The 14,215-nt window shown below is 55.0% G+C and overlaps 1 protein-coding gene across 2 annotated transcripts in view; it reads left to right on the top strand.

Moving 5' to 3' along the window:
* The window catches only part of FER1L5 (fer-1 like family member 5), a 53,718-nt gene extending 40,388 nt beyond the window's left edge, over window positions 1-13,330 (top strand). The window contains exons 27-53 of one of the 2 annotated variants that reach the window (XM_008544380.2): window positions 345-447; window positions 1,038-1,201; window positions 1,292-1,465; window positions 1,725-1,869; window positions 1,995-2,072; window positions 3,183-3,364; window positions 3,569-3,730; window positions 4,039-4,140; window positions 5,251-5,397; window positions 5,478-5,640; window positions 5,791-5,816; window positions 6,483-6,533; window positions 6,669-6,773; window positions 7,125-7,244; window positions 7,782-7,943; window positions 8,181-8,272; window positions 8,702-8,872; window positions 9,081-9,229; window positions 9,455-9,594; window positions 10,760-10,848; window positions 11,106-11,201; window positions 11,371-11,512; window positions 11,712-11,811; window positions 11,887-12,080; window positions 12,260-12,369; window positions 12,655-12,802; window positions 12,915-13,330. In XM_008544380.2, coding sequence (XP_008542602.1) covers window positions 345-447; window positions 1,038-1,201; window positions 1,292-1,465; window positions 1,725-1,869; window positions 1,995-2,072; window positions 3,183-3,364; window positions 3,569-3,730; window positions 4,039-4,140; window positions 5,251-5,397; window positions 5,478-5,640; window positions 5,791-5,816; window positions 6,483-6,533; window positions 6,669-6,773; window positions 7,125-7,244; window positions 7,782-7,943; window positions 8,181-8,272; window positions 8,702-8,872; window positions 9,081-9,229; window positions 9,455-9,594; window positions 10,760-10,848; window positions 11,106-11,201; window positions 11,371-11,512; window positions 11,712-11,811; window positions 11,887-12,080; window positions 12,260-12,369; window positions 12,655-12,802; window positions 12,915-13,136 — 3,537 coding nt within the window. In that variant the 3' untranslated portion in view covers window positions 13,137-13,330. The remainder of the gene's footprint in view (window positions 1-344; window positions 448-1,037; window positions 1,202-1,291; window positions 1,466-1,724; window positions 1,870-1,994; window positions 2,073-3,182; window positions 3,365-3,568; window positions 3,731-4,038; window positions 4,141-5,250; window positions 5,398-5,477; window positions 5,641-5,790; window positions 5,817-6,482; window positions 6,534-6,668; window positions 6,774-7,124; window positions 7,245-7,781; window positions 7,944-8,180; window positions 8,273-8,701; window positions 8,873-9,080; window positions 9,230-9,454; window positions 9,595-10,759; window positions 10,849-11,105; window positions 11,202-11,370; window positions 11,513-11,711; window positions 11,812-11,886; window positions 12,081-12,259; window positions 12,370-12,654; window positions 12,803-12,914) is intronic. The other variant, XR_011525886.1, reaches the window with a different exon arrangement.
* The last annotated feature ends 885 nt before the right edge of the window (window positions 13,331-14,215 follow it).

The following is a 14,215-nucleotide window of genomic DNA, read 5'->3' as shown; positions in this document are numbered from 1 at the left end:
TGGGCCAGGGCAGGAGCATCTAGCCGAGACTCAGTCACACTTGTGCTTTCACAGTTGATAGTGTGGTTATTCCCTATTTATGGTGAGTGACCCTGATTTCCCATTGATAGTGGTTATATAAAGTTTCCTTTTAAAAATACGTTTGTTTACAGTTCAAAAAGGCAAGTCAGTAAAAACATATTAGGTGAATATGCAGGTGGCATCAGACGTAGCAAGTGCTGTCTGCTCCAGAGGGGCGGGGGGCCACTGTGTCCACAGTAGGCGAGTAATCGCGTGGGCAGAGTGAGTGACAGTGGCCTCGCAGCTCAGCTGCCCTTCAGCCCGGCCCCTCTGTCCACCCACAGGATGGGCACGCCGTGGAGGCCCGGGAGAGTATGAAGTGCCCCCAAGGCTGGTACATTAAGAAGAACTGGACTGTGGAGCTGAACCACGCAGTGGACAATGAGGGTCAGTCCTCTGGTCACGGGCGGAGGCCAGGAGGGCCTGGGGCTGCCAAGGTCCGAGACTTCCCACAGCCTGAATGCAGCTGAGCTCTCGGGTGGGATGGGCCTGAATTCCTGGGGATTCCCCAGCCTCCAGAGAGTGGGGCCTCCACCCTTTCTGCAGATGTGGGCCTCCGTTTTGAGACAGGCAGGTTGTAAGTGCCTCCCGAGCACTTGAACCTGGTCATGGAGCCTGGGTTCACTTAAGGTAGCTCCAGGGAGGAACAATGGGGTGGAAGTCTGAAGACCTGGGTTCAAGATGCAGACTCTGCTACTTATGGGCTGTGTGACATTGTGCAGGTCACAGGACATCTTTGAGCCTCACCTTCTTCATTTATACGATGGGCAGTTGGGCCCAGGTGACCCAGTGCGACCACACCTTCCTTTGTGGAAGGAAGGTTCCTCTCTGGCACCTTCCAGGGCCAGAGAGACCTGGACATGAGGGAAAGCACTGCCTCTTTAGCGTTCTCTTCTGGGGCCCATCTCTCAGGCCTGTCCAAGCCTCACAGCCTGTGGGCACCTGGGCAACCCCTGGCCGTGGTCCTGCCCCTGCAGGTTGGGAGTACGGAGTGGGGATCCAGCCATCGGGCCTGCCCCGGGTCTGGAACTCGGTGGAGAAGACCTACTATTCGCACCGCCGGCGGCGCTGGGCACGCGTGCGCTACCGGAACCACGGGGAGCTGAGCCACGAGCAGGAGACCCTATCCTTCCTGCAGCTGGTGAGGGGGCCGCCTGCCGGGACCTGGTGGGGCCACAGACAGGGTCCACCATGTGTGTGGCAGACGGGTGACTCTGCTCTCCCCCTGCAGCACCACCCTAGCCTGGATGAGAAGGAGCAGGGCTGGGAATATGGCACCTTTGGCTCCAAGTTCCACCTGAACCCTCAGCCCCAGAGCCAGTTCCGCCGCCGCTGCTGGCACCGCAGGCTGGCCCCCGACAAGGACAAGGGCATTGCACCCATATTCTGTCTGGAGGGATCCTTGGTAAAGCCTCAGTGGGCTAGGTGACTCCTCCCTGTAAGCCTACCTCCCAGAGCCAGGGCCCACCCTGGGGGTGGCAGCCAGCCAGAGATGCCCCAGGTTGGGGCATGGACTTCCAGGGAGTGGGGGAGTCTGGGTCCCAGATCCACATCCTCAGGCTTTGGAGGGTGGAGCCCATAAGGGGAGAAGGGTGACCTGGGCCTGGGCTAGAGGAGACTGGAAAAGCCCCCAACAGCCTCAGGGGAGACTGTCTGGGGCACAGGCTATGGATCTGAAAGAGCAGACTGAGAAAGAAGTGGACAGGGCGCCATCACGGAGTCTGAGCAAAAGGCTCGGGGACGCCTGGAGGCCTGCCCCAGAGGACATCCAGCTACCCAACCTCCCCTTCATCTACTGCATCTTTGACAGTGAGCACTTAATTGAGAGTCTGCTTGGGTGGCCCCAGAGGCCCTGTCTCTGAGGGCAAGGAGGTGGGAGGGCGAGGGAGGGAATCCTGGGGGCAGGTGACAGACGTGACTTCTCTCTTACCCAGAGCCCCACTACTACCAGCTTTTCTGCTACATCTACCAGGCCCGGAACCTGATGTCCAACCAGATCCATTCCTTCCAGGGTAGGTGGCAGGGACCCCTTCTCTCCCAGCTGCCCAGGGGCCCCATGATGTGGCCACCTGGCAATATGAAGAATGTGGCAGGGGCCGGCCCAGTGGCATAGCAGTTACGTTCGCACGCTCCGCTTCGGCAGCCCAGGGTTCACCAGTTCAGATCCTGGGTGCAGACCTATGCACCACTTATCAAGCCATGCTGTGGCAGGCATCCCACATATAAAATAGAGGAAGATGGGCACAGATGTTAGCTCAGGGCCAATCTTCCAAAAAAAAAATGTGGCAAGCAAGTGGGTGACAAGCTTGCAGACCACTCCCCAGCAGCTCATGGCCCTGGTTTGGGGAAAAGACACAAAAACAAGGAATATAAGGTAGGGCTGCTCTTGAGATGTGTCCCCAGTGCTGTGGAATCAAGATGGGGGTGTTGGGGAGGCTTCTCCCCTAGGGGACCACTTAGCTGGGCCTTGAAGAGGGAAGAGGAGTTTTCTGGCAGAGTACTGAGGAGACATGAAGACAAGAGAGAGGGTGACACATTGGGAACCACTTGTTCCTTGTGTTGGACAGAAGGTGAGGGGTGGGGAGGAGGGGTAGCAATTTCTGGCCCTGTGCAGAGGAGGACCTGCCAAAGGCTTCAGGTGAGTCACATGCACGCTCCTGCCCTGTCAGTCACATTTTTTGTAAGGAACCAGGTTGCTGGAAGCCAGGGCAGCGGGTGTCTACTGAAAGCTGTGTCCATTGGGCATCAGCACCCATACTGAGACAGACACATGATGTTCCCTGATGCCAAGGCCACTCTCTGATGCTGTGGAAAGACAACCACATGTAGCCTGGTCCGCAGAACTCCTTCAGAGAAGCCACCAGGCCCTCTATCTCTGTAACACCCGGGCCTCGACCATGGTAGTGTAAAATAGACATGGATAGAACCAAATGATCCTTGGCCACTGGTTAAATGCCCATTTGCTCTGCGGCTTACACTGAGGTAGCCTTCTGGGCAGCTGGCAGTGGCTGTGGCTGCCCACCATGGGCCTCCCTGGCCCAGTGGCGGCAGCAGCCAGAGATGAAGAGAGCCTCACTTGACAGTTCAAAGGCATGACTCTCTCCTCTCCTTCCACCCTCCAGGGCCCTTCATTCGGCTCATCTTCTTGAACCACAGCCAGTGCACACAAACCCTTAGGAGCTCTGCAGCTCCCACATGGGCACAGACACTCATCTTCCAGCACCTCTTTCTGTATGAAAACCCCCAGGACACCAAAGAGAGCCCACCACTCGTTATGTTGGAACTGTGGCAGCGGAGCTCCCAGGTAAGGCAAGCTGGGCTGGGCAGCATTGCAGGGCTTTCACTCTAGAGGAGAATATACAGAAAGTGCTCTAGTGGGGCCTGATTCGCAGAGTGCATCATGTAGACAGACGTCAGCCCTTATCCTGAAGCTGTCAGAATCCCAGGGGAGGAGCCAGAACCCTGCCAGCTTGGCCTCCCTGTTTTGTGAACTTCCCCCCCACTTCAGGGCAAGGAGAGCTTGTGGGGACGGACCATGTGGTCCCCGGTGGTCTGGCTGGATGTACAAAACCGGATCCTGCCCCCCATGAGGTGGCATCCCCTTGTGAAAGAGTTGGGGAATGAAGAGGGTGAGATCTTGGCATCCTGTGAGCTGATCCTCGAGACTGAGGTATCGGGAGAGAAGGGCTGGCTGGGAGTGTGGTGTTCAGTGCTCCCACCCTATCCCACGTTCCTATAGCCAGCGGTCCCCAACTCCACCTCCTCAGGAAAAGCTGGGGCCTGGGAACAAGAACACTGGGCTTGGTGATGTGGGCCTGCCCAACCTCACCCCTAAATCCCCCATCAGCTTCTGCCCCTGGGGCTCTGGGGCCTCCTCAGTTGAGCCCTCTTAGGGACCTGCTTGAGTTGGGGGTAGGGGACAGTAGGACTGGCCCAATGGGGCCTCATGCTCTCTGCTCTCCCACTTCATCCCTTCAGAGTCTCAGAGAGAGGATGCCAATCTTAAGCGTTCCCTGGAAGAATGGGGTCTACACACTCCCCAAGAGCATTGAACCCACGCTAAAGAAAATGGCTATTGAGGTGAAGATGGTGTGGGGCAGGGAGGGCCGGCAGGGTGCAGGCAGCAGCCAGGGCAAGCGAGCACCATGGAGCTCTCTCTGCTGATCCTCCTTGGGCCTTCCTGACCGCCTGACCCAAAGCTTGGACCCTAAGGAGATACTCTCTGAGAGCTGGAGGGAGACGGGAGAGAAAGGAAGAGCAGAAGCTCTGAGAGAACGTTGTAAATTACTTTAACGTGCATCTCTGCAGTAGGTAGGCGACAAGGGCTTCAGCTCTCCTGGCAGCCGAGCTTCAGGCTGCCCCTCTGCAGCGGGGACTACTTTTCAGAGAAAGAAATGGAGGCTCTGAGAGACGATGTATTCCATGCACAGTGACTCAGGGGCTAAGTGGCAGAGCCAGGATTTGGGCTCAGCCCTGCCTGACTCCAAATGCCGGGCTGTTTTTCATCTATCTTTTGACCGTAGCATGGAGGTCCCCATGTTGGAATCTTTGTGCCCTGCCACAAACCTGCCAAAGAGCAAAAGATGGGCAAGTGGTCCTGGCACTGGAGGCTTTCCCAAGATCAGGGACGCCTGCTCTGGGCCCCTGAGGAGGCCCTCATGAGTAAGGACGTGGACACTTCCTGGGGTGCCCAGTGTCTGTCAGTTAGAGCAAGGTCATAGGGTACTGGGTCACTGAATGGCCATGGAGATCTATGGGATACAAGTCAGCAATGAGCTAGATGGCCTAAGGGATGCCTGAGAAATCTGAGGCATTCCCTACTCTGTGTGCCTCCAAGGCAGCCAGCCTCAGTAACTCACTCCTGAGAACCGATTAGAGGCCAAATAAGACAGCCAGTGAGGAAGGGCCATACCTAAGGGGCACTGGAGGTCAGTGAAGGCTACAGTTACAGGGACCGGAGGGCACCTCCCTCATGGAGGAGCGAGGACAGCAGCCAGGCCCTGAGGACAAGCACTGATCCCACAGGACAGGTGACCTGCGGGAGTCTTCAGACTCTGACTTCACCCAGCCACATGCCCTGGCCCTGTGTGCTCCCGGATGCACCATCCCTCCCAGGACAGCCCCCTCTCTCTGGCCAGGACCCCGTGACGCAGGAACTGCCTGCCCCTCGCCCCTTCTCTGTTCTGGCAGATCCTGGTCTGGGGCCTTCGGAACATGAAGCAGGTGCGTGCGCCCCAGCTCCTGGTGGAATGCTGGGAAGAGTCCCTGCAGACAGAACCCATCAGGGGCTTCCAGACCAACCCCAACTTCACTGAGTCCGTCCTCTTCCTCACGCTGGTAAGAAGGCCTCGGGCAAGGGCTGGGCGGCCCTCTCCTCCCGGGAAGCCTCACCCTCCGGCCTCTCCTTGGGGCTGCAGTTCATGCCTACAGAGGAGGCCTACGCACTGCCCCTCATGTTGAAGGTGGTGGACAACTGGGACTTCGGCCAGCAGACCGTGGTGGGTCAGGCCAGCATCGACTCCCTACAGCCCTACTTCTGTGACCCCTGGGCTGAGGACTACATGCCTCCACGACGTCCAAGTACGGCCCCTCCTCCTTGCCCTTCCCCAGGCCTCACCAACAGGCTGGCACGGGGAGTACCCGGGGCCCTCGCTGCCTGTGGGGTTGGCAACCCTCCTCCTCACCCTCCTCCCTTCTCTTGAGACTCATGATTGCACTTTCTCCACACAGTTCTGACTGTGAAGAAGTACCAGGAGGTGAGTAAAGGGCACGAGGTCCCACCTTCCTCGACACGATTCACAGGGAACAACGCTTGTCCCTGAGGAGGGGTGTAGATTAAACATAGCTCTGATATGTGTCCCGGTGTGAGCCCTAACTGAACACGGGAACTCTAAAGCAGTGATTCTCAACTGGACTGCACACTAGAACTGCCCAAGAGTTTAAAAAATCCAGATAGCCAGACCTCTAACCAATTCCTTCAGAACTGCTGGGGGTAGGACCCAGGCATCAGCATTTTTTAAGGCCCCCCCCCCCCACCCTCCCTAGTTGATTCTGATCTTTGCAAGGTTCAAACTACTGCTCTAGAACAGCACTTGTCACACTTGAATGGAGAGGAATCCTCGGGACACGTTGAGCAAAAGCCAATCCTGATTCAGTAGGCCTGGAGAGTGGGGCTTGAGCTTCTGCACTTCTGAGCCTTCCAGAGTTCAGTCTGAAGCTGTGGGCAATGAGAACTAAGAGCTGTGCTTACCCTCCTTCCTGCCCCAAATCCTACATCTCAAGATTCCTGAACTAAAAGGCCTGTGTGAAGGGCAGGGGCCAGGGAAGCAGGCCCGCCTCGACCCCCACTCTTCTCCGAGTCGGAGACATGAGTGGGCTGCAGGCCGCCAGGCCTCACCCTGCTCACTGCTCTCATTTTTCAGCTCCTAGGTTACCTCTATGGAAAGTTCTGGTTCAAGTCCAGCAAAGCTGAGGTGATATAGGCTCAGCCCCAGGGAACAAGGAACAACTCCAGGCAGCTCAGGGAGGTGGGAGCAGCATGACCCTGGGCAGAGAAAGGCCAGTGTGTCTTTCCCCCCGAGGGCCAGAATGACCCTCTTCCCTGCCAGGATGAATACGAGCATGAAGTGGATTGGTGGAGCAAGCTGTTCTGGGCCACAGGCGATCTTCAGCAGCCCCTCAAGTACAAGTACAAAGACTACCATACCCTGAAGGTTTGGAGGCCCCTAGGAGGAGAGATTGCTGAGAGAGATGGAATAAAATCTGCTGGGAGAGGCCAGCAGACCCAGCCCTGATTCCTCTGGGAACCACCAAGTGGAGGAGTCTCCTTATTGTCTCTGCAAGACTCCAGGCCACACCTCCACCAGCAGCGCGCTTGTGGGAACCAGGGCCGCCCCGTCTGCAGCAGACAGTGCTCACCCTGGGCCTGCTGACTGGGCAGATGTGTTGGGGCAAGACCTGGGAGCTGGTGGTCTCTCAATCCCCTGATCCCAGGAATGTTCCCCCTCTGGTCAAGCCCAGGCCTACTCTCCCCATAACCCTGGGCCCCACGCGCCCTCCTGCAGGTGTATGACTGCGAGCTGGAGGCTGTGCCAGAATTCCAAGGCCTGCAGGACTTCTGCCAGACCTTCAAACTCTACCAGGAACAGCCCAAGTTGGACAGCCCTGTGGTGGGGGAGTTCAAGGTGCGTATCTATCCCAGCTTAGCTGCCCCTGTCTCCTTGTGCCCCTCCGTCCCCAGAAGACTCTACTAAAAGCCCTGGTTCCATATGCTCATTGCGAGGATGGGGTAGGGATGGCTTGAGAACCAGTTTTGGGAGTGGAGGAGCAGAGATCGACCTACACAGGGATTCAGGGTGACCTCCTCTTACACAGGAGAGGGCGAGGCCCACTCACCCCCAGCTCTGGCCTATGCTGGCCTCCCCAGGCCTGAGAGCCTTCAAGAACAAGCACAAGCCTGAGGACAGATGGGGTGGAATGAGAGTTCACATCAGCAGAAACTGGGCACTTGTCTAATGCCCAACACCCCTCCTAAACATGGGAGCTCCTGTTGAGCATCTCTGCTGCACCTCCTCCACCCATCCTTCTGCGTTCCGCCCCTGCAGCATCGACACAACTCACTCTCCCTGAACTGGGGCCAGGGGTACCTCCCGGAGGCTCTCAGAGCCAGGCCAGCACTGCCAGACTAGGCTGTCAACACCTTCTTTCCCCAACACACACAGGGCCTTTTCCGTGTCTACCCCTTTCCTGAGAATCCAGAAGCGCCCAAGCCCCCCCGCCAGTTCATGGTTTGGCCTCAGAAGGAGGACTTCCCTCAGCAGTGCTTGGTGCGAGTGTACGTGGTGCGAGCCATCAACCTGCAGCCCCAAGACCTTAATGGCCTGGTAATGAGCAGCCCCAAACCCGCAGTGCTCACCTTCCCGGGCCCCACCCAGCCCAGGGACCTCCCACACCTTGTCCTATACCCCAGTGTCCTGGAGCTCCCTCAGTCTGCTGACGCCCAGACTGCCAACTCCCCACAGGCTCCATCTGGTGCAAGGGGCTCCCCACTCCCCACTCCCTGACAAACCTGAATTGACTCTCCATTTCCTGTCCTTCCCTCACTTACGTCTGACCCCCAGTGTGACCCTTATGTGATCCTAAAACTGGGAAAGACAACGTGTGGCAACCGAGACAAGTACCAGCCCAACACCTTGGATCCCATCTTTGGCACGTGAGCTGCCCCAACTCACCCAGGCCCACTTCTCCACTCCCATCTGCACGGTGCTGGCAGTAAGCTCCAGAAAGCAAAGAACCCGTGCATTCCTTTCCAGCCTCCAGTCCCTGGCATAGGGGCTTACACACTCTAGGTGGACAACAGACAGAAGATGAATGAATGGGCACTCCAGTTCTACCCTCCCTCTCACATGCTTTGCCTGGGAAGGGAGCTCAGAGTCCCACACCCACATCCCATCAACAGTTATTTCCAGCCATAACTAGGGGATGGCTATTGGCAAACAACAGCCATCCCAGGCTCTGCTCTCCATATTCACCATGACCAAACAAGGGGATGGAGCACGGGCCCAGGGGGCCAAGATGCTGGAGAGGGAGGCACGTAGATAACACAGTCCACGGTTTCTGCAGTCTGCACCCTCACCCCTAGGATGTTTGAACTAAGCTGCACCATCCCCCTGGAGAAGGACCTGGAGATCCAGCTATATGACTTTGACCTACTTTCACCTGATGATAAGATTGGAGCCACAATCATCGACCTTGAAAACCGACTCCTGTCTGGCTTTGGGGCTTGTTGTGGGCTCTCCAAATCATATTGCCCGTGAGAGGCCTGAACCAGGGCGAAGGAGTAGGGGAGCGGGGAGGACTGAGCCCACAGCTCCCTCGAGGAGGCTTGCCTCCTGGGTCAGGGAACCAGGGCCTGAACCCGTCTCCACCCATGCTCCCACCACTGGTCATCCTGCAGCTCCAAGCAGAGTGTTCTCCCGGACCCAAACCTTCCTCCCTTTCCCTCTCACATGTCCCCACAGGTCAGGGCCCTTCAGGTGGCGGGATCAGATGCCCCCAAGCTTCCTCTTGGAACGCCATGCCAAGCGGAAAGGACTGCCTCCACCGCTGTTCAACACTGAGGATGACTCGGTTTTTTACAATGGGAAAAAATTCAAACTGCAAAGCTTTGGTGAGAAGCAAAGCACACTGCCAGAAAGCATGGAGCCAGGCCTCTGAAACCAGGGAGGCTCCAGCATGGCAGAGCTGCCAGAGGACAACCCCCTTCCCTTTTTCTCCTGTAGAGGGTGACCATATCCACTGTCCCAGCTGGGGGCGGGGAAGGTGGAGGGCCTACATGGGAGAGGGGAAGGCTGATGACCTTGTGATCCCCTCCTTCCATCCCCCTCCAATCCAGAGCCCAAGCCCCCTACTGCTCATTATTTGGGACCTAAGAAAGAACGCCTTGCACTGTACCTCCTGCACACCCAGGGGCTAGTACCTGAGCACGTGGAGACCCGCACACTGTACACTGACAGCCAGCCAGGCATCGACCAGGTATGAGGCTGGAGGGGCTGGATCAGGAGATAGGGGCGTCCATCCATGCAGGACAATGGCACATGATGAGAGGAGAAGGGGAGGCCAAGGATTCACAGATGTATATGCACAGAAGACCAGCATGTTCTGCACATGTTAATCAGCAAGAAGTTCCAGTGAGGGCATGCAGAATGAAGAAATTCAGAGCTGGAAAAGTCAGCTACCAGAAATGGAAGCCATGCGTCAGCTGTAGCAAGTGCTAAGGCGCCCTCCAGCCAATGCCAACACTGCCTTAGCCTCTCTTCAGGGCAGGTGGGGAGGCCACACCTGGGGTCAGACCTGCAGACATTACAATCCTGGCATGGCTGTTAATTGCAGGCTGTTTTCTCCATGGCAAGGAACCCAAACAAGAGGAATGAAAATCCCCACAGGCACCCTAATTATCATCTACCTTCCAGCCACCAGAATGGCTCATCTCATTCTCCAAATTTCTCAAACTGATACCACATTCTAGATACAAAGTTCTCTGCTGAGCTTTTAAAAAACCATTCTCATTAAAGCTGTTTTCTCAAATGGGGTCAACTTCAAAAGAATAAGATTAGGTCAGAAAGTTTGAAAGAATATATTTATCTTCCAATGTTGGTAGTTCTACCCTTTTACTTTTTCCTCCCTTTTTCTCACCATTTTCATCCCTTCTTTCTTAGATCTCTGTGCTTTGTGGATAGCTTCATATCCTTAGGCTGTGGTTACATAACATAAAAGTGACCTGGAAATGTGGACTGATCATCCAGTTTACTCTGACTCACGGGCCACTAAGCTGATTAATAAATGAAACTCCAGTCCCATTCTGGAGCCCCATCCAGAAAGGCTGTCTGGCATGACCTGCTAAATGGCATTAACCCTCCAGACCCTAGTCACGAGTGATATCCCAGCACCATGGCCATCCTACACTACCAAGCTTACTGCAATGTTCTCCCAGCCAAAAAAAGAAAAACGAGGAAGCTGGTGGGTGGTTGCTGATGTCCTGTCTGAAGTCCATTCCACCTCACAGATACCTCTATACTTCACCCCCAGCATTGGGAACACAGCCTCAATAGACCTCAGAACCTGGGACAGGGCTCCCCAGGCCAGCATGCTGAGAACAGAGGCTAGCAGAGCCCAGCTAGCTAGTCCATCTCTACTCTAGGGAAAGGTGCAAATGTGGGTGGACATCTTCCCCACGGAGCTTGGGCCTCCTGGCCCCCCAGTCGACATCAAGCCCAGGACACCTAAACGGTGAGTGACAATCCATTTCCCACTCACTGCAGTTCGTGGCGCAGCCTTCCCAAGGTGCAGAGCACCATGCGCTCACATGCTGAGTGGCAGTGATAACTTGCCTCTCTGGGAGTGTCAGGAGCTTCCCTCCCTAGAATTCCCTCAAATGCAGGATGACTTGCGTGGGCACGGAGGGCAGCCTCCCAGGCTCTCTCCCCTCACCAAGGCTGTGGCTGGGGAGCTATCCTCAGCAGAGCCTCAGAGCACAGTGGCTGCAGGTATGAGCTGCGCTGCATCATCTGGAAAACTGCCCAGGTGGACCTGAAGGACAGCACTTTCAGTCCCGAAAACCTGAGCGACATCTATGTCAAAGGGTGAGGAAGAAGAACAGGGCTCCAGTCGAGTTCCCTCAGAGTTCCCCAGTTCTGTCATTCCTGTGGGTCCTCCTAATCCTGGGGTGACATCTCTCCACTTCCACCTATGCCAGCTCGGGGATGGGGACAATACAAACATGAACCTCAGGTGAAAGGACTTTGGCCCCAGGTGGTTATTCGGGCTAGAGAAGGACATGCAGAAGACAGATATCCACTACTACTCCGTGACTGGGGAGGGCAACTTCAACTGGCGGTTCATCTTCACCTTGGACTACCTGATGGCAGAGCACGTGTGCGTCCTGAGCCAGAAGGTAACAGGCCTGGGAGCGAGGCATGCTCCTCCTCTCCCTTTGGAAACCTGTAAGTTGCACTAGAACACTTAGAATGTGGCCTCTGGCAGAAATCCTCTTTCTTGACAGTCCATCACTGCTGGGTAGTGGGCTACTGAGGTGGCCAAGGAAAATCTCAAAGGAGGCAGGCCAGTAATATGCTCTTCTGCCATTCCTCCAGGACTACATATGGAGCCTGGACCCCACAGTGATGAAGTTCCCAGCACGGCTCATCATCCAGGTCTGGGACAATGACATCTTCACCAGTGATGACTTTCTGGGTAAGTTCCTGGCATGAGGCCTGGGACCAGAAGGCAGGGAGTTCCTTGGTGCTAATGGCATTTCTCTGGGCTCAGGGGTCCTGGAGCTGGATTTGTCTGACATGCCCTTCCCAGCTCGGCACGCCAATCTATGCTCCATCAGGATGATGGATGCTGACCCCAAGTGGCCATACCTCCTCCAACACAAGCGCTTCTCCCTTTTTAAGAAGAAGACTGTAACCGGCTGGTGGCCTTGCCAAGTCCTCGATGGTGGCAAATGGCGCTTGTCGGTAGGAGCTGGGGAAGGTGTCTATTGCATAGGACTGCTATGCCACATAACTTGGCTCTAACAGACTTCTGGGAGTTTTAGCTAAATCTCTTTTCCTTTCTGGATCCTGGGAAGAGGCCTTAAAACTATTCTTGCTCCTGCTATCTGAATGCAGCCTCCCACCACCTACGGTGTTTCTAGGGTAAAGTGAAGATGACTCTGGAGATTCTGTCCGAGAAGGAAGCCTTAATCAGGCCAGCAGGACGAGGCCAGTCAGAACCCAACCAATACCCTACACTTCATCCTCCCCTGTAAGGGTCCTGTGGGGCAAAGGCACCAAATCTTTCTCCCCTGTTCACCAAGCCGAGCTGCTGGGCCCAGTAGTTTGCATGGGGTGGTGACCAGTGGGCCTCTAAGTGGGGAGAGAGAATGACTTCCCACCACCCCAGCTCAATGCTCAGTTACAGTCAGCAGAGAACTTGGGGCGGGGGTAAAAAGAAGTTGCTTTTCAAAAAGAAAGCTCTTTGCTCTGGATTACTTGACCTGAAAATTCCCTCTGCCCTCCATTCTCTGACATTTCCTCTGCTCATGGACAGACGCAACGAAAAGTGGTTCTTATGGTTTCGGTCACCTCTTCAAAATATCTTCCATATTTTCTGGAAACGCTACCGCTTCAAAATGATAATCTTCTTAATGATAGTGATTATAGGGCTTCTGCTGTTCAACTTTATCTATTCAGCTCCGGTGAGTGACACCACTGGGGACAGGGAAAAAGGCACTGGTTGCTCTTGGGATGACTCTGAAGAGAGAGTCTTCAGGTTGCTACCTCAGGCTAACTGTTGCCTGTTATCTCTAGAACTATTTGGCCATGAGCTGGATCAAACCTGAACTTCGGCTGAATGCTCCCATTAAAATATACGCCAATATCATCAGTTCATCAAACACCAGCAATGCCAACTCTTCCATCCTCACCACCCAGCATCCGAACCTAAAGCCTATGAATGAGTTGAAACTCCTTCAGGGACCCATGAATCACCTGCAAGATATTTTTCCAGAACTTCCAGTCCCACAGGACTGATTCACTCACGTTTGCCTGGATTTCTCCTGACCACCACCAGCCCTACCCTTGGGCTTCCTACCAGTTTCTTGTTTCTCTCCTCTAGGACATGTGCAAGGGGCTAGGGATAGCCTGGCTATCGTGTTCAGAAACCACTTCCAACAAGAAGGGCAGAGTTGTAATTTTCCACAGAAATAAACAAGTTTTGTAACAGAGAGCCATCTTGTAATGTGGGGGGTTAAAGACAATATGAAAGGCTGAAAACGCCAGCCTTTCAAACAAGACTCACAAGGACAGAGAACAATGTCATCTTTATACACCCTCTAGTTTTCAGGGTCTCTTCTACTCTAAAAGACTCCGAAGTCAGAGGAAAACAGAGGGAAAGGGTGACTATGAGGAAAGAAATGGGTTACGTGGGGTAAGCAGCTTGCCGAGGCCACTTCTCTCCCTGCTAGTGTGCACACACAAAAGAGCCATGCCATGGATCAGGCATCTCCCTCCTCTAGGGCACACCTGCGATTACAGTATCCAGAACAATATTCGGCCCCATTCAGATGGGAAACATTTGTTTCTACAACAGAAAACAAGAGCTAGGGCAGGACACATCATGCAAGGTCAGCCAGTTTCCTTGCACCACACATTTCTCTAAGGTGAGCCCCAAGCGGAGTGGAAACTGGAACCGCACTTCTGTCTTCCCCACCTCTTTAAAAAGCCTCAAGGAGCTCCTGAGCTGGAATCATACAAAACCCACAAGTTCTCTCTCTCTCATACACTCCCTCCCCCATGATGAGATCCCCTCCTCCTGCAGCACCTGGGCCATCTCAAGAGCCCACCTAGGGCCTCCCATCACAGGGCTCCATCCAATCTGCCCCTAAACTCAAAAAAGACAAAACAGCCATTTGCTTTTTCAGTTCTCCCAGGTCCTAAGGCCAAGCTCTAGGTCACAATTTGTCCTCTGGCACTCTGGAGCTGCTCTGCTGTCACGGGGGTGTTAGGAAGATCCCATTTTAATCCCACCTGTAGGAGAGCACTACAGCCCATGATGCTTAATTAAGCACGTGGGAAGGATATAAAAAAGTCCCAGATGACGAAACCCATAC

This window comes from Equus przewalskii, chromosome 14 (assembly GCF_037783145.1).
Source record: "Equus przewalskii isolate Varuska chromosome 14, EquPr2, whole genome shotgun sequence".
Lineage (NCBI taxonomy): Eukaryota > Metazoa > Chordata > Mammalia > Perissodactyla > Equidae > Equus > Equus przewalskii.
The sequence above is the reverse complement of the archived record's forward strand: the minus strand, read 5'-3'. Positions and strand labels throughout refer to the sequence as shown.